Source organism: Ictalurus furcatus, chromosome 12, assembly GCF_023375685.1.
Source record: "Ictalurus furcatus strain D&B chromosome 12, Billie_1.0, whole genome shotgun sequence".
NCBI lineage: Eukaryota > Metazoa > Chordata > Actinopteri > Siluriformes > Ictaluridae > Ictalurus > Ictalurus furcatus.
In genome coordinates this window covers 3,023,826-3,043,718 of record NC_071266.1, presented here as the reverse complement: position 1 = coordinate 3,043,718, position 19,893 = coordinate 3,023,826, and the positions used below count along the sequence as shown (strand labels likewise).

General features: G+C 40.0%; 1 protein-coding gene across 2 annotated transcripts in view; it reads left to right on the top strand.

Annotated features, from left to right (window-relative positions):
• Positions 1–754: 754 nt before the first annotated feature.
• vapb (VAMP (vesicle-associated membrane protein)-associated protein B and C) overlaps positions 755–19,893 on the top strand; it is a 42,510-nt gene continuing 23,371 nt past the window's right edge. For both annotated transcript variants that reach the window (XM_053637685.1, XM_053637684.1), the window contains exons 1-2: positions 755–1,582; positions 15,529–15,681. In XM_053637685.1, coding sequence (XP_053493660.1) covers positions 1,525–1,582; positions 15,529–15,681 — 211 coding nt within the window. In that variant the 5' untranslated portion in view covers positions 755–1,524. The remainder of the gene's footprint in view (positions 1,583–15,528; positions 15,682–19,893) is intronic.

Below are 19,893 nucleotides of genomic sequence, written 5' to 3'. Positions count from 1 at the left end.
GTAAGTCACCAAGTGCCTACCAATGGTGTCTACCAAATGCCGTAATGAAGTTACGCATCGAAGTTTAAATGGACGAGGATGACAAAAACACACTGTCTATACACCTGCCATTAAGAGATGCGGTAGAAAGAAATGGTTGAGTTGAATTTCAAACAAATCAACTCAGCTAATGGAGTGCTCAGAGATAGTTCAGACATCAAAGATTGACAGGACAGGGGCACTTCAGAGGCCAAACTTCAGCTGACCCCATCCCCTGGATCTGCCAGTACTTGAAAAAAATTTCAATTCTCTAAATTGTCCTAAAAAAAAACCATTACTCTTTAGGTTGTTACCAAAAAAAAAAAAAAAAAAAAACACCTCCCTGCAATGTTAGTCCCTGGTTGCAAAAAAAAAAGGACCTGTAGAGAACATTCTTATATAACAACATTCTCTACAGGTTCTTTTTTTTTTTTTTTTTTTTTTTTTTCAACCAGAGACTAACATTGCAGGGAGGTTTTTTTTTTGTAACAACCTAAAGAGTAATGGTTCTTTTTAGGACAATATAAATATAAATATATATATGTATATATATATATATATATATATATATATATATATATATATATATATATATATACACACATATATACAGTGTATGTGTATTATATAATACACACACACACACATACATACATAATATATATACAGTGTGTGTGTATTATATAATACACACACACACATACATATATGTGTGTGTGTGTGTGTGTGAGAGAGAGAGAGAGGTTGTTGAAAAGTTTAATTTATCCCTCAGAAGTATTATTATTAAACTACATTAGCTTCCATCCTGAGGTAAGTTAGAACTTGTGAGCTTAGTTTTTAGTTACCATGAGGTTGCAGTTGCAAACGGAGAGCTTACTACATTTAAACATGCTTAATTAACTTTGGTTAATCAGCCAGTTAACAGTAAATCTATTAACCAGCTGAAACATAACTTAGGATGAACTGAAGAGATGAAGACCCTGTCCTTCTACTAGAAATGTGCTGGGTGGTCCATTGTGCAACAAGATCACAGCACATCTCAATTCTCACAAAGATGGTTTTTTGTTTTTTTGTTGTTTTTCTTCTTCTTCTTCTTCTTCTTCTTCTTCTTCTATGTCCTCACAAGTTCGTTCTTTCAAGGTAGCCTGGCAAGACCCGGTCTTCACGAGAATGCAAGTCCGTTCTTAGTACTGAGAAACAGCCTGTATTTATACGTCTATGGCCCTGACTACAACTGAGGAGCATTCCATCTTTAATCTTACCAGCTGTCGCTCACCGTCAGTCTGACGTCACGGCGAGTCTGTCTGACGCCGCCTTTCCTCCCGCATCACAGCATTTTCCGCTCGGGCAGAGCTCTGTCAGATTGCTGTCATTGCAGGATTCAGTAAATGTCGTGGTTGAAACGTCAAGGGTTTTGAACATTGTGCATTGAAAGTCAAGTGCAGCGTAGCACAACTGCGAGACTGTTTCTGTACTGAAGTAACGCTACCGCTGACTCGCGGGGATATGGCCAGGTCAGAGCAGATCCTGCTTCTGGAGCCTCAACACGAGTTGAAATTCCGAGGTGAGTTATACACCTAGAAGACAGCACTTGTCTAAAGCTATAGATTTGGAAATAAGGCAAGGAGGTCATTTACTGCAAGAAAGGGTGTCTGTGACATGGCGTTCATGATAGGCCTCAGATTTTGTAATAGAGGTGGAACGATGCGAATGCCGTTTGCTGGTTTACGTTAGCACGCATGCTATGTAGACAAAAACTTAATTTACTTCAAAGTTGATAGTAAGAGTCGTAGCCATTCAGCTAATCGGAGGTAAGCTGTGTTAGCATTAGCAGTAACTGCTCGCCGAGCTAGCTAGCTTGGTAATGTATCTGTGTCCAGAATGGAGCAATATTAGCCTGGCCCACTGCGTTCGCTCCATTACACACTCGATACTCTAACGTCTCCATAAGAGGGTTATTTACGGTGGCCCAGTAGTGCACAACACAACGAAATTTAAAAAGCACACACAAGTTAACAACACAACGGAATCAAGCCGGGTTTCTTCAGTTTTTTTGTGTATAATAGAGAATGGGCAACTACGTCATGACGCATTGTATTCTGGGTAGTGGTCGCCATATTTTAGAATACATTCAGGAGCACACACCGACAACAAGCACAAATCACCAGAGAGAAAAAAAAAACACGAATAGACAGAACGAAGACCAAGTGTAAGATTCTTTACCGAGAGAAGCAAAGGAACGCTGTTTCGAGAAATTAAATGGTCATGAAACCCCCTCTTTCAGCTCAAATCTACCTCAATCTTCTTGAAAAATGCAACTTAAATGGGCATGGATGTCTGTGGGAAGAAGGGAGGGGAGGGGAGGGGAGGGGGGAGCGAGCAACTGTCATGTCACTGGTTTACAGTAGAGTTGGGGTACTCAATCCCAGACTTGGACTCGAGTCTGAACTCAGGTCCAACTATGAACAAACTCGGACTTGTCACGCACTAATTTAAATTTGTACTCAAACTTGACACGAGTGCTATCGAGTCCACGTCATGTATAACATGAAAAGAAAGACAAAAAATAAATAGCAACATGAAATTAATGAATGTCTCCCTGCCTGACCAGGAGGCGTTCTCTGCGCGCACACACACACACACACACACACACACACACACAAACACAAAATGCAAGTACTGAATGCATGATCACTTCTGTGTTTTGTCTCACCATGATGCTTCCTCCTCCACACTTCACTGTTGGTATAGTGTTTTTAGGGTGATGTGCAGTGCCATTTCTTCTCCAAGCATGGTGTGTAGTATGACAGACAAAAAGTTCAATTTTGCTCTCATCTGACCAGACTACACTCTCCCAGTATTTCATAGGCTTGTCCAAATGAGTTGTAGCAAACTTTAAACGAGCTTCGACATGCCTTTTCTTTAGTAATGGAGTCTTGCGGGGTGAGCGTGAGCAGTGGAGTGCATTGCCTATTGTTTTCTCTGTGACAATGGCACCTGCTGCCACCAAGTGTTTCTGGAGCTCTTTCCGAGTGATCCTTGGCTATTGGGCTACTCTTCTGACTATTCTTCTGACTCCATGGTCAGAAAGCTTGTGAGGAGCTCCTGTGTGTGACCGGTTAATGACGGATTGATGTCGCCTCCACCTGTGGATAATGACCCCAATGGTGCTTACTGAAAGATTCAGAAGTTTTGAAATATTTCTGTATCCGATTCCATCTTATTGTTTTGCAACAATAAGGTTGCGAAGGTCTTGGGAGAGCTCTTTGCTTTTACCCATCATGAGATGTTTCTTGTGAGACACTTTGGTAACGAAAAGCTTTTTATATACCATCAATTTACTAACCCAGCTGATATTAATTTGTACAGATAGGAGGTATAATTACTTACGGATTTCAGCTGGTTCCTTGCCCTACCTTGCCTTTGAGAACTGCTTTTTCTTAGCATGTTCAATACTTTGTGTACTGTGTCATTCCACTTTATTACAAATGACTTTATTTATGGACTTTAATGTTGTGACTTCTTAATATTTCCAGATTTCTTGAGTTACTGCTGATGCCGGATGAAAATTTCATGTGAATAACCTCAATGGAAATGTATTTACTGAAACGTTGACACGTCCAATACTTATTTCCCTCACTGTACCTGTCTTTGCATTATTTGTATTTATTTATTTATCTAATTAAAATTTACTTCATACAATAAATGACCTGCACTTGCACCCACCTCCTCCTCCAGTCCATGAAAACTTGAGTACATGGTTCACTGTAACGGTACCTTTTTGAGAATAGTTAAATCATTGTGCTTTTACTTGAGGTTTTTTTTTTTTTTTTTTAAATTGAACATTAACCTTCATTAAATTTTAATCACTGTTGCAGAGTAAAAAAAAAAAAAAAAAAAAAAGATGCATTTAAACATGGAAGACTCTAAAAGTTGAACTTTGTGGAGTTTTCGCATAACAATGTTCCTGCTGTTGATTCTTTAACTTTCTGGAATCCATTACTATAATGAGTGTGTGTACACTCAGCAAAAAAAGAAACATCCTCTCACATTCAACTGCTTTATTTCCATCAAATTTCTTAACATGTGTACATATTTGTATTAACATAAAAACATTCAACAACTGAGACATAAACTGAACAAGTTTCACAGATATTAGGCAAACAGAAATGGAATAGTGAGTCCCTGAACAAAGGGGGGGGGGTCCATAAGTAACAGTTTAGTACTACAGTGTTGTCAGTTCTTGCTGTGAGATGTTACCCCACTCATCCACCAAGGCTATTGCAAGTTCTCAATCACGTCTGGTGGGTTGCACGTCATGGTTACATGTAATTTTCCACTGCAAGGACAATCAGCTATCCTTCCTATCTCCCTGTAGCACTATCTTAGGTGTGTTATATTACAGACGTTGCAGTTTATTGCTCTGACCACATCTTCAGTACTCATGCCTCCCTGCAGCAGGCCTATGGCATGTTCACGCAGGTCAGCAGGAACCCTAGACATCTTTCTTCTGGTGTTTTTCAGAGTCAGTAGAAACGTCTCTTTAGTGTCCTAACTTATTGTAACTGTGATCTTAATTGCCTACCGCCTGTAAACTATTAGTGTCTTAAGGACTGTTCTACAGGTGCATGTGCAATAATTGTTTATGGATTTTACAAAATTAAGTTTAAAATACAGTCTCCCGAAACAGGGATGTTTCTTTTTTTGCTCACAAAAGTGAGTACACCCCTCACATTTTTGTAAATATTTGATTATATCTTTTCATGTGACAACAATGAAGAAATGACACTTTGCTACAATGTAAAGTAGTGAGTGTACAGCTTGTATAACAGTGTAAATTTGTTGTCCCCTCAAAATAACTCAAGACACAGCCATTAATGTCTAAACCGCTGGCAACAAAAGTGAGTACACCCCTAGCTGAAAATGTCCAAATTGGGCCCAATTAGCCATTTTCCTTCCCTGTCCTGTAATAAATACACACACATCATGTCAAAATGCAGGTCTGGCCGAGTATTCATGTAAACACATTCGGTTATGTCTTAGGTGAATGTAAGCAGTTGTGGGTAAAAATCAGAGGTGTGTCAATACAGTATATTGGATGTGTGCATTAGGTCTTAAAGTGACAGCAGTCTAATAAACCTGATTTCTGTGTCATTAATGTTAATCAGACAACAAAAGACCAACTCTGCCCCTTTTGGACTTGGACTCGATTGGTCAAGGACTTGGTCTTGACTCAAACTCGAAAAGGTGGACTCGGACCCAACACTAGTTTACAGCTTCATAACAACACTGGGGCACATATTAGTCCAAGCTTAAAAAAATCGCACTTTGTTTGCGATACGTTTTCCACACCGGTCATGAACACGGTTATGGCAGTTGATAATACAGCAAGTGTTCACTGTTCCAACTTGTTTTTTTTATTATTATTATAACTTACTAACTAATTAACTATATAAATATAATATATATACATCAACGTCTACTTACACTACTACTCGTTCTCTACGGTAGCTTCCGTGTCCTAAAATCCCCGAATGCCTTGCATTGCTCACTTCGCCTGACGTCACGTTGAAATTCTCTATAATCATACTCATACTAAATAGTTTTAGATCTTCAAATAAAATACAATATAAAACACAGGCATCCTGAGTTAAACAATAAAAACAATAGTTATTATTTTATTGAAGCAAAAAAGTTATCCAACATCTATCACCCATGTGAAAAACTAATTGCCCTCTTAAACTTAAAATCTTTAATTTTGCCACCTTTAGCAGCAATAACTGGAGCTCAGTCTTTCACTTACTTCTAGGAAGTACTTAATCCTATGCTTTGGATTATTGTCTTGCTGCATAATCCAGTTGCGCTTGAGTTTCAATTTACGGATTGAAGACCGGACATTCTCCTTTAGGATTTTCTGGTAGAGAGCAGAATTCATGTTTCCCTCAATTACTACAAGTTGCCCAGGCCCTGAAGCAGTAAAGCATGCCCACACCATCACACTTCCACCACCATGCTTGACCATAGGTGTGATGTCCTTTTTGTGGAATTCTGTATTTGGTTTACACCAGATGTAACGGGACCCCTGTGTTCCAAACAGTTTCACTTTCAACTCCTCAAGCCACAGAACATTCTCCCAAAGGGTTTGAGGATCATCAAGGTGTGTTTTGGCAAAATACAGACAAGCCTTAATGCTCTTCTGGGTTAGCAGTGGTTTTCACCTCGCCACTCTTCCATGGATGCCATTTTTGCCCAGTGTCTTTCTGATAGTGGAGTCATGAACAGTGACCTTTATTGATTCATGAGAGGCCTGTAGGTCGTTTAATGTTGTCCTTGGCTCTTTTGTGACTTCCTGGATGCGTAGTTGCTGTGAATTTTGGAAAGTTGGCCACTTCTGGGAAAGTTCACTACTGTGCTGAGTTTTTCCATTTGGAGATAATGGCTCTCACTGTGGTTCTTTGGAGCCTCAGAGCCTTTGAAATAGCTTTGTAGCCCTTCCCAGACTGATGTATTTCAATCACCTTCTTCCTCATCATTTCTGGAATTTCTTTCAATTTTGGCATAGTGTAAGACCATACAGTAAAATCTTTTATCCAACTTCAGTCCTGGTTTCATCTAGTCCATCTGAACCCCATTATGAATGCAGTTTCATAGATTTGGGGAATTAGTAACTACGGGGGAAAATACATTTTCACACAGGCCCAGCTGGTATTGGATAACTTTTTTGCTTTGTATTTGTGGTATTGTGCTGTACGTTAGGTGGAGCTATGAAATTGAAATGTGCCAACATGAAAATAACAGATCTGGATTAACACCAGGCTTGGGGAGTAATGGAATACATGTAATGGCATTACATAATCAGGATACAAAAACAATGTAATCAGATTAGAGGTACATTTTGCTAAAAAAAGGAATACTATCAGGATTAAATTTTTTTTTCATTTAAAATCAAAGAAATTAATCTTTTGACATAACACAATATAGACAGCTGCTGGATTTTATATATATAATGTGTGTGTGTGTGTGTATAGTGTGTGTATGTTTTTTGTTTGGTTGGTTATTTATTTATTTGTGGATGCACAAAAAACACATTAAATTACAGTCCTAAATTTATAATAATAAAATCTCACTTTTACTGCATGTCATGGTTTCTGTGACTCTCTGCCTTTGGGCCTATTGTTATACTTTTTTCAATTCAATGTTATTTGTATGGTGCTTTTTACAATGGACATTGTCTCAAAGCAGCTTTACAGAAACATATAAACATGGTATACAGATTTTAAATATGCGAATTTATCCCAATTGAGCAAACCGGTAGTGACGGTGGTGAGGAAAAGCTCCCTAAAATGTTGAGAGGAACCAGACTCAGAAGGGAACCCATCCTCATCTGGGTAACAAGATAGTGTAAATGTAAAGGAAAGTTCATTATGGTTTTATATGAAATCTGTTTTTCTTTAGAAGCACCTGTAGTCCCAACAACCACAGTGAGTGTGTCCATCTGGAATTGGAGTAGATGAGCACTCCATCCAGAGGTAGGGCATCCGAACGGAGCAGGCAGGTCCGGAGATCAGAAAGGATCAGGATCTCTAGTATCTCCATAAAATTGTGTGTGGCTCGGCAGAAGGAGAGAGGGAAAGAGAGAGATTGTTAGGACTGTGCTTAGCATAACAGAAAGTCTACTCAGGGTAGGCGTGAGTAAACAAATAAATTTTAAGCCTAAACTTAAACACAGAGACTGTGTCTGAGTCCCGAACACTAATTGGAAGGATATTCCATAACTGTGGGGCTCTATAAGCGAAAGCTCTTCCCCCTGCTGTAGCCTTTGCTGTTCGAGGTACCGACAGATAGCCTGCAACTTTTGATCTAAGTAGGCGTGGCGGATCATAGAAAACCAGAAAATCGCTTAGATACTGAGGCGCGAGACCGTTTAGTGCTTTGTAGGTCAATGATAGTATTTTATAATTAATGCGTGATTGCACTGGGAGCCAATGCAGTGTTGATCAGATCGGGGTGATGTGGTCGTATCTTCTGGTTCTAGTTAGGACTCTAGCAGCTGCATTCTGGACTAACTGGAGTTTGTTTATGAACCTACTGGAACATCCAGACAGTAAGACATTACAATAATCTACCCTAGAGGTGACGAAACATGAACTAATATTTCTGCATCATGTAGTGATAATATATTTCTTATCTTAGCAACATTTCTGAGATGAAAGAAGACTATCCTAGTGATATTATCTACATGAGCATCAAATGAAAGACTGGAGTCAATAATCACTCCAAGGTCTTTTACTGCTCTACATGACGAAACAGAAAGTCCATCCAGACTTAATATGTGATCAGAAAGCTTACTTCTATACTTCATATATAAGTATACTTATATATATAAAGTAAAAAGCAGTGGGCGTAAAAGAGAACCTTGTGGAACACAGAATTTAACCTCAGTATGCGTGGAGAAGTCGCCATTTACATCTACGAACTGATAGCAAATGGTCAAATAAGACCTGAGCCAGGAGAGGGCCATTTCCCTTAATGCCAACAACATTTTCTAATCTATCAAGGAGATTAGTATGATCAATAGTATCAAAAGCTGCACTAAGGTCAAGAGACACAACCCTGATCAGAGGCCAGTAGTAGGTCGTTTACTACTTTAACTAGTGCTGTCTCTGTACTATGATGAGGCCTAAACTCTGACTGATGCATTTCATGTATGTTGTTCCTATGTAAGTACTTACAACCTACAACCTTTTCTAATATCTTGGGGAGAAAAAAGGGAGATTTGATATAGATCTATACCTGTCATGTCTTTGGACTGGGGGAGGAAGCCGGAGTACCCGGAGGAAACCCCCACAGCATGGGGAGAACATGCAAACTCCGCACACACGGCCCTGGCGGGAATTGAACCCCGGACTAAGCCACCGTGTGCCCGACAGTAATCATTTATTTATTTATTTATTTATTTTATTAAAACAAATCCAAACATTGAACATGTTTTTAAGCTCTAAATAAAAATATTTTAGATCATATTGCTTTTCTCTTGACTTTATTTACATATGTGACTTTGAAGTAATCCAAAAGTAATCAAATTACATTACTTTCATATTGTGATACTTAGATTGTGGTACTGATTAAATTATTTTTTAACGAAGTAATTTGTAACTAATGGAATACATTTCTAAAGTAACCCTCCCAACTCTGATTAACACATGCATTTGGGAGCCAAATAAATATGACATGACCAATGAAAATGGGCCGTTGTTCACGTTTGCCTATATGCATAATTGGATATTAATTTGTCAGAATTAATTACGTAGAAAAATAATATCAAACAGTGAAGGTGGAATTTTGTTCATTCCTGCATAAAACGGTACTATGCCCCTGTGGGAAACACTGTATTTCCTCATTATTTCACTTTCAAGTAAGCAGATATAAGGTCTAGAGTTGATTTCAAGTGTGGCATTTGAATTTGGAATCCGTTGGTGTTAACTCTGTATATTAATTAAGAAGAGCTTTCACTGTCAGTAAAGCAAGCAATCATAGTCTGAAAAATCAAAACAAACTCATCAGAAAGATAGCAAAACATTAAATATGGCCAAATCAAATATTGATAAAAGAGAAAGAACACACTGCTGAGGTCAGGACCACCAAAAGGCCCGAAAGACCACAAAAAAAAACTTACAGAATAATTATTTCCCAGAAGAACAGTTGGTCAGATCAAGAACACCAAACACGAGGTAGGCGTATGTGTCAACAATCAAGAGAAGACCAACAGATTAAATACAGCAGGTTTACTGCAAGATGTAAACCATTGGTATGCCTCAAAAGAGGAAGACCATATTAGATTTTGGCAAACATCTCAAACAAAAAACCTGTACAGTTCTGGAACAACATCCTATGGACAGATGAGCCAAAGACCAACTTGTACCAGAACGATGGGAAGAGAAGAGCATGGAGAAGGAAAAGTATTGCTCATGATTGGAAACATACCACCTCATTTTGTGGTGTGAGCATGTATGGCTGTTAATGGAACTGGGTCCCTAAAAGGAGCAGGATGAATTCTAAAGTGTATAGGGCTATATCCTCTCTGATTCAGCCAAATGCATGAAAACGTATTGCACGGCACTTCAGTGAGCATCAGATTGGTAGAGCATCAGCAGGGAAGAAATACAGAGTTTGGAAATGTCTGTGGGTTCCATTGACTGCAAATGATTTGCAACCAGCTACTAAAAATGGCTATTTAATTCATGATTCTCAGTTTTTTTTAATGTATGTCTTTTTTAAACAGGGTGGGGGAAACATGTATAAAAAGTGCTGTACATTCTACACGGTCCGTCTGATTTGGATGTAAATACCCTTTGATTAAAGCTGAAATTCTGCACTCCGCATATCCATTATTTAATTTCAGTATAACTAGATAGCTAAAATTACAATACCCATTTCAGTGTCCAAATATATATGGCCCTCTATACAGTCCTCTCCAAAAATATTGGAACAACAAGGCCACTTCTTTTGTTTTTGCTATACACTGAAGACATTTGGGTTTCAGATCAAGAGATTAATATGATCAGAATTTCAGCTTTTATTTCCTGATATTTACATCTAGATGTGTTAAACAATTATAAAATGCAGACCACCAAATATTTAGATGTGCAAAAGTATTGGAACAGACATTTACTTTAAGTCTAACACTTAATATTTGGTTGCATATCCCTTGCTAGCAATAACTGCATTGGCGACACACTGATCAACAATGAACTGTAGCGTGTTTCTTCTGTGATGGTTTTCCAGGCTTGTACCACAGTTTCTCCTGGTGTTGGTTGTTTGTTTTGGGGGGTCCTTCCGTCTCCTCTTCAGGAGGTGAAATGTGCGCTTAATTGGTTTAAGGTCTGGTGATTGACTTGGCCAGTCTAAAACCTTCCAACCAAGTATTAATGAGCCCATTCCAGAAGCAGCCATGTAAGCCCAAACCATGACATTTCCTCCACTATGCTTGACTGATGAGCTTGTATGTTTTGGATCTTTCTCCACACTTTGACCTTTCTATTACACTTGGCCTTTCCATTGGTGGAGATTAATCTTGGCTCCAGAAATTTTGTGGCTTGTCTCTGTATTTCTTTGAATTCCAATCTGGCCTTTTGATTATCATTGCTAAGTGATTTGCATCTTTTGTTATGGCCTCTATATTTCTGCTCTCAATGTATTTGAACGGTTGATTGTGATACCTTCACCCCTGCCCTGTGGATGCTGTTGCTGACTGTTGTTTTATGGGTTTTTCTTCATAGCTCTCACAATGTTCTGTCACCAACCTCTGTTGTTTTCCTTCGCTGATCTGTTTTATGTATGGTTGTTAGTAGGGATGCACCGAATGTTCGGCAACCAAAATTATTCAGCCGAACACCGAAAGGGCTTTTTTTGCTATTTTCGGCCGAATAATTTTGGTTGCTAAGTGAAAATGCAGAATAAATTTGACCGAACAATAGCGTGTTTGATGACGCGACCAAATAGCCTAGCAACCAGAGTGAGACTCGTGAATGTCCGACCTCGATGTGGGGCGCGCGCTACGTGCATGACGCACGTGCTCTTTGGATGTTTACTTTTTTGTTTCTGTTCCGGAGTACTCTGCACGTCACGAGACGTAAGGGAGTAGAGTACGGAAGCGGGTAAAGACGTATTTATATATACTATAATACGTATCTATAATACTCCGCGAGGTGTACAGGGACACAAGCGGTATATATCCCCAATATAATCAGCCGTATAGAACCGAATATAACCATTTTTTGCGCTCTTGTCAATGCACTTTTTAACGCACTTTTTTGTAGTAGGCTACAGAGTGTTACATTCTTTCAGCAGTCAGTTATAGGCCTAACATAGTCTATTCAAGGGGGGCTCAAAGATGATCACATCAAAATATTTTTAGTTTACTCATTTATTTATTTAAAGTTATATTGTGCCTTGTTGGTAGCCTATGCCTGCTGGAATTTTAAAAAATGTTCAGTGTTAAATAAATATTTTGAAATTGTAGTTTTTGTAATTGATTTTTTTCTTTGAAAAGCAAGACAAAATAGTAAAAAGCACATTTTGACGATTTAATTTATGCAGTGGTGAAGAAAATGGCAAAATAAATGGAAAAAACGCGAAAAAAACGTGTTCGGTTTCGGCCTTCGGCTTTCGGCCAAGTTTTTCATTATATTCGGTTTCAGCTTCAGCCAAGCATTTTCATTTCGGTGCATCCCTAGTTGTTAGTACACCAGTGGTTTCTTTCTTTTTCAGCTCATTCCAGATTGTTATATTGGCCATACCCAATGCTTGTGCAAGGATAGAGTTCCCCTCTTTCTCAGCTTCAAAATGGCTTGCTTTTGTCCCACAGGCAGCTCTCTGGTCTTCATATTGGTTTATCCAAATGCAGTCTTCACAGGCAAAACCCAGGGCTCAAACCAAGAATATACACCTGTAAGACACCTATTCCAATATTTTTGATCACTTTAAAAAATGTGTCAGTTCACACAAAAATTTAACACATCGAAATCATAGATCCAAATTTCACCTTTAATTTCCTGATTTCAATCATCTTATATTCATCGGTTGATCTCAAAATGAAGTGTCTTCAATGTATTGCAAAAAACAAATTGGCCTTCCCATTCCTGTACTTTTGGAGGGAACTGTATATATGCTTTTCTGTCACAGGTGCAGTAACATACAGTGCAGTCATCACGGGGGGAGTACATATTCCTTCAATTCTATGTTTTTATATATCAGGGCCTAAATAGCAATTGTGTGGTCCTTACCAACTTCTGTAAATAAACAAACAACCTTAGATGACTACAAATTGAAATACATATTGTTTTAAGTAGTCATTTTTTCCCAAAAAGTAAACCAACATTCAGAAACCTGGTGGGGGAAAAATAAGTACACCCTCCCTACTTCCACAAGCATTAAGAGAGTAATTAGGAGCCAGGTGTTTCTAATGAAATGCACAAGATTAATTACTCATCAAGAAGTGTGACTACCTCTATAAAAGCAGAACTTTTGTCACTTTGGTGTTCTGGAGCATGCAAGAGTCTACATCATGCCAAGAAGAAAGGATGTTGGCCATGACCTCAGAGAAGCAATTGTTGATGCTCATCAATTTAGGAAGGGTTACAAGGCAATCTCCAAACAATTTGAAATTCACCATTCTACATTGAGAAGGATTGTTTACAAATGGAGAGCTTTCCAGATCTGTTCAGATCTCTCCAGAGATGTTCAATCGGGTTCAAGTCTGGGCTCTGGCTGGGCCACTCAAGGACATTCACAGAGTTGTCCTGTAGCCACTCCTTCGTTATCTTGGCTGTGTGCGTAGGGTCATTGTCCTGTTGGAAGATGAACCTTCACCCCAGTCTGAGGTCCAGAGTGCTCTGGAGCAGGTTTTTATCAAGGATGTCTCTATAAATGGCTGCATTCATCTTTTCCTCGATCCTGACTAGTCTCCCAGTTCCTGCCACTGAAAAACATCCTCACAGCATGATGCTGCCACCACCATGCTTCACTGTAGGGATGGTATTGGCCAGGTGATGACTGGTGCCTGGTTTCCTCCAGACATGACGCTTGCCATTCAGGCCAAAGAGTTCAATCTTTGTTTCATCATGGTCTGAGAGTCCTTCAGGTGCCTTTTGGCAAACTCCAGGCGGGCTGTCATGTGCCTTTTACTGTGGAGTGGCTTCCGTCTGGCCACTCTACCATACAGGCCTGATTGGTGGAGTGCTGCAGAGATGGTTGTTCTTCTGGAAGGTTCTCCTCTCTCCTCAGAGACACGCTGGAGCTCTGTCAGAGTGACCATCGGGTTTTTGGTCACCCCCCCCGACTAAGGCCCTTCTCACCCGATCGCTCAGTTTGGCCTGGTGTCCAGCTCTAGGAAGAGTCCTGGTGGTTCCAGACTTCTTCCATTTATGGATGATGGCGGCCACTGTGCTCATTGGGACCTTCAATGCTGCAGAAATATTTCTGTACCCTTCCCCAGATCTATGCCTCGATACAATCCTGTCTTGGAGGTCTCCAGACAATTCCTTGGACTTCATGACTTGGTTTGTGCTCTGACATGCATTGTTAACTGTGGGACCTTATATAGACAGGTGTGTGCCTTTCCAAATCATGTCCAATCCACTGAACTTACCACAGGTGGACTCCAATCAAGTTGTAGGATCTCAAGGATGATCAGTGGAAACAGGATGCACCTGAGCTCAATTTTGAGTGTCATGGCAAAGGCTGCGAATACTTATGTACAAGTGCTTTTTTTTTTTTTTTTTTTTTTTTTAATAAATTTGCAAAGATGTCAAACAAACTTCTTTCACGTTGTGATTATGGGGTATTGTTTATAGAATTTTGAGGAAAATAATGAATTTAATCCATTTTGGAATAAGGCTGTAACATAACAAAATGTGGGAAAAGTGAAGCGCTGTGAATACTTTCCGGATGCACTGTATACAGACATACAGTCATATGGACATGACCTCGATCATTTTTGCTGACCTCAATGTTGCCCATTGTGTTTACATGGGTGCTTGATTACGTAAGAATGAATGTCACCAACATTTTAGCCCTATGCTCTGCTTCTGTCTTCTCGTCTGATCTAGGGCTGTCATATTTCAATTTAAACTTCAAATATTTGTTGAATTTAAGGTAAAATGCATGTTTGAATGCAAAAGCTGTGAATTTGATTTTAAGATGTGTAGCGAGCACTAGCACTGATTTTAATTAAAACATACTGTTGAAAAAATGATGCAAGATATTAACAATGCACTAACAATGTATTTTGAAGGAAAAAAAATCAAGAAAGAATAGTTCTAGTGTTTCACTTAATCTAGTCCTAGTCAGTAATGTCGGACTGACTTGTTTAAGCTGCGTGAGCTGAAGCTGAACAGTGACTAATTAACTTACTCAAACACATCCTATTCAGTTAATCAGACAATTATAACTTGCTTCTGCTTGCAAAAACTGACTTTTTTAGTCATAACAACTTACAAAAGAATTATTTCCCAGAACAGAACAGTTGGTCAGATCAAGAACACTGGACCTGGCCTGAGTCTAGGTCAAATCTTTTGATTTTTATAATTTTATGCACTTTAATTAAAAAATAAATGCACTTTGTTAACAGCAGGTTTTTTCTTTGTAATAAACAATATTACACAGGGCTGTTTGGTTTGTATTAATTTATGTCCTCTTGTCAACTGTTGATTTAAAAATATGGTCTTCACTAGTATTTTCTATAAATATATAAGTTTAATAAAAACAAAGAATTGAAGGAGGGTGTACTTTCTTTTTCTTATGACCATACACAGATGTTCAGGTGTTCAATGTGTTTGAGGTCAGGGTTCTGTGCAGGCCAGTATCGTTATTCCACAACCTTATGATCTATAAATCATATATACTATAGTAGTGATTCGAATAAACATATCGACAAAAATGTAATGGACTGTGTACTCACCCAATTGCAGCTTTTGCAAAAATCTAATTGCCCTCTTTCTGTGTTTTTAGGTCCATTTACAGATGTGGTGACTACGACTCTAAAGCTTGCTAACCCCACAGATAGAAATGTGTGCTTTAAAGTGAAAACAACTGCACCACGTCGCTACTGTGTGCGTCCAAACAGTGGAGTGATTGAAGCTGGAACCTCAGTTAATGTCTCTGGTAAATAATTCAGTTGATCCAACTGAGCTTAATTTGCTTATTGATCTTGATTCATTTGATTTGATCTTGCATCAAAACACTGAAATTAAAATCGGCTATTTTTTAAATACCAGTTTAAGTAGGTATCACTTTGCATTCAGTTATTTCATTTGCAGATTTTATTTCAAGTGCAGTTATTTCATTTGCAACATTTTAAAATGTCTTCCTTCCTACATGAACAATTAACAAGACCAGTTCATGTTTGCAATACCACAATGTAGGGCTTTTTTGTCATAATGTAGCCTTTTTTTTTTTTTATAGTTTTATTATTATTGCAATCTGCATCTTAGCTGGGCATATGTAACTCTTTTAAAGACCAACAGTTGGACCCTTGGAAAACTTCACATGTATAAGGCACAGGGAATATCAGAGAACTTAAAGGGTCCGCATGGAGGAACATAACACAAGTTTCTGTGATGTGATGCTATGACACAAATGCTAGTTTAAGCAATACATTTGTGGCAGCGGGGGCGTGATCCAGCATCGGCTGTGGACGGAGAGGAGGCAGGTTGGACTGGCAGGTAACACGTGATGATTCTCACCTGCTTGTAATTAGTGAAAGCTGATTTGTTTGTGTCTCTTTGTGCCTTCAGTTGTTCTCCAGAGAAGCCAGAGAGTGAAAGAGAAAGTCACCCAGCACAGAGCCATGTGTGTGCACGTGTGTGTGTATAAAATAAAACTGCTAAAAGGGGAAAGTAAAAGAATAAAGTGCCTTTTGAGGTGTTCCAAGCCTGCCACCAGCTTCCTCATTCCGTAACCGAACCTGGGGAGTGTTACACTTATGCCGAAACCCGGGGCTTGAGGAAAAAGCACCGTCACGGAATCCTCACCACTGGCCGAGATCAGGTCTCTCACCAGCCGCCACTAGACCCAGCACCAGGCCCTCCTTCAGCTTTGACAAGACCAGGAGCAGTCCATCCAGGCCCTACTCGAACCCCAGGCGGAGGACCGGTAGGTACTCCAGAGCCTGGTCCAGCAAGTGGGCTACTCCTGTCCAGGGAAGCCCAGCCCATGGACAAATGGCTCCTAAACCTGCTGGAGTACCTGTCCCTGAAGTGGGCGATTTTGGAACGGGTTGGCCGCACCCTGAACAACACTGTCAGCATTTCTGCTCGCTGCCACTCCAAGTGCGGCCATCTATTCATGTCTGCCCAGCAGCTCCAGGACGCCTGCCGAAGATGGCTACTGTCAGAGGGACACGAAGCCAAAGCAGTAGTCGACCTTATGGTGCTGGAGCCTTTCATTGCTAGACTTCCATCGGGACGGCGGGGTGGGTCCAATGCCAGTGTCCGGCGTCATTAGGTGAGTCGATGCAGCTGGTTATACCAGTGGCGCCTTATCCGGTGACAGACGAGCCCCCCTCTTCTCTCTCTCTCTCTCTCTTTTTTTTTTTCCCTTCTCATTCTTCCCCCTCCTCTCCTCGCCCTTCACCGTCCCTGCACTGCTGAAATGAGGGCCAATTCCTCTGAAACGAGTTCTGGACCCCAGGGTGTCTGCCACTCCTTCCCTTTCTCTCCACAAAGGTAGAACCATCCATGCCCAAGAAGACTGAGGCACAGTCCAGTCAGGTCTGCCGGCACGGTTGGGAAGCCAGGCAATTCCAAGATAAACATGCCTTCATGGAAGCAGGAATGCTGATTTGGGTCCCGGGTGTGCCGTAGACCTCCCCGATTGAGTAGGAACGTATTGCCTTGTCAGTGAGTATACAAGGGAGTACACATCAGGCCATGGTGGACTCAGGATGTAAGCAGGCACGATTTGGTGATGTGATGGTGACGTGTGCAGGGGGATATTCACGAGTTTCCCCAGACTTTATGTGAAATTTCCATCAGGGAAATTACCTCTGGAGCAGACTTGTGACAAAACCCTCAGGCACGCCTTTGTCCAACTGAAAGTATTTGTTGGTCAGTGAGTTCAGCCCAACGTTCTCCTTTTCCTACTTCGCGATTATTAACGATAAGTTCTACTGAGTGATGCAGGACACTCAGACAAAAGAGTAAACGACCCAGTTGTTGGTCCCGAAGAGCCGTTGGGAATTGTTATTCCAGGCAGCTTGCCATAATCCAATCGCTGGGCATCCAGTCCAGGATAAAACACTGAACTCTCTCATGGCCCATTTCTGTTGGCCGGGCATTTGCTGCGATGTTTGCAGATGGTGTGCAGCATGTTGCAAATGTCAGCTTGTGAATCTTCCGGCCACCCCAAAAGCTCCATTGTGCCCACTACCATTAATCGAGGTCCCCCTCGAAAGAATTGGTATGGACCTTGTTGGGCCATTAGAAAGGTGCATGTGAGGATCTTGCTTGGTGCTAGTCCTGGTGGATTATTCACTGTGATGTCCAGAAGAAGTGTAATATATCACCACGTAGCGGTCCAAGTCGGGATCCCGAAAGAGATCCTGACTGATCTAGGCACTATGTTCATGTCACGAACACTTTGCAAACTTTACGAATTATTGGGGATTATATTGATTCACAGGAGAATTTGCTACAGCCATCAAAACGTCAATACCAGCTGTATAATGGGTACTCAACTATGGGAATTTCCACCGGGAGAGAAAGTGCACATCTTATTACCCACGTTGACTTGTAAATTACTCACGAAGACCCTTTGAGGTCACATGGCGAGTTGGAGAACTCGACTATAAGATTACGTGAGCAGATAGAAGTGATGCAATTCAAATTTGCCACCTAAATCTCCTAAAACTGTGGTGAGAGGTGGTTCCTTTGGCTCTGGCGATAGTAGTTCCTGAGAGGGAGGAGCTGGGACCAGAGGTAAGTCTAAAAAGTTGGGCCCAATTCACTCCGATTCCCTGTGGAGACCACCTCTCACCGTCCCTGAGAGAGCACAGGTTTCCAGGTTGCAAAAAGACTTGTCTGTGTTTTTGCCTCTATCTGGTCACACTGACCTCATAGAACACCAGAGACTCCTCCAGGTGTGGTTGTACGCAGCTGCCCAGTGACTGGAGCAGCCCAGTGGACTTTAGAAAAGTCAACGCACTAGAGCTGCAACAACTATTCGATAATAATCGATTATGAAAATCATTTTCAATGAATCTCATTATCGATTAGATGGTCTGCGCGCGGCAACGGGACATATTTACTCATCACATTACTTCTGTTTCGAAAACACGCTTCGGAGAGTAAATACTAAAGCTGTGTCCCAAATGAAGTACAATTTACAAACAATTGGGAAGGTGCTATAATGCATATTTCCAAGATAATTGATTGGCACATGAATAACAACAGGCCTTTTATTTTTAATCTTAAACATTTGCCATTTGTAAGGCAGTATTTTTGCACAGATAGTATTTTAAGGCAGTTGCTAATTAACACTCAAAAGTTCATCACAAATTAAATGTAAAAAAGTAGAAAAAAATAAAATTGTACAATACAAATTTCCAGGCTTAAACGTCATAATAATAATAATAATAATAATAATAATAATAATAAACTAAAACTACCAATGATCTGTGCAAATGAAACCATGCAGACTTTTTTCTGGGTTACATTTTCCTTTTAAGAGCAGTGATTCTATTCTTCACAAACAACTTAACAACTAACCAATCCCTGCCTTTCAGTGCAACAGGCTCAGCTTTTATACAGGCCTCACAATGTTTTTTTTTTGTTCCTGGCACTGCAAGTTTTGATGAACCTGTACAGATGTTTTTCAACCGCTTTCATTTCACTGGTCTCCCATTTCTTTTTCTTTACCACCTTAACACCTGAACAAATGCAAGACAAAGTTAGTCAAAACATACAATGACTTTCAATTTCATGAAAACAATCCTGTTTGTTTATCAGACAATACCTTTGGGAACAGATGTGGTACTGGTTGGTTCTGTTGCTTGCTCAGATGAGGTTTCCTGGGCTTGCTCTGTAGCTGGTTTCAGTTCTGCCTCAATATCTACTTAAACACAGAACAAGTGCACTCTTTTTGAATGCATCCTAAACGATTAAGGATTATTATTATTACTATAACAACTACAGGTTGTGCATTTTCTGAAGAATACAGTGATTGTGGAGATTAAAATGTGGTCACTATGGTGTTGCTAGGTGGTTGTGGATACAATTATACATGTTAAGATGCTATTTACATGTACCAAGTCATTTGGGATTACATAAAGGCCTAGCTAACTTTCCGTCTCCCATATAACATACTTGCCCTATCAAT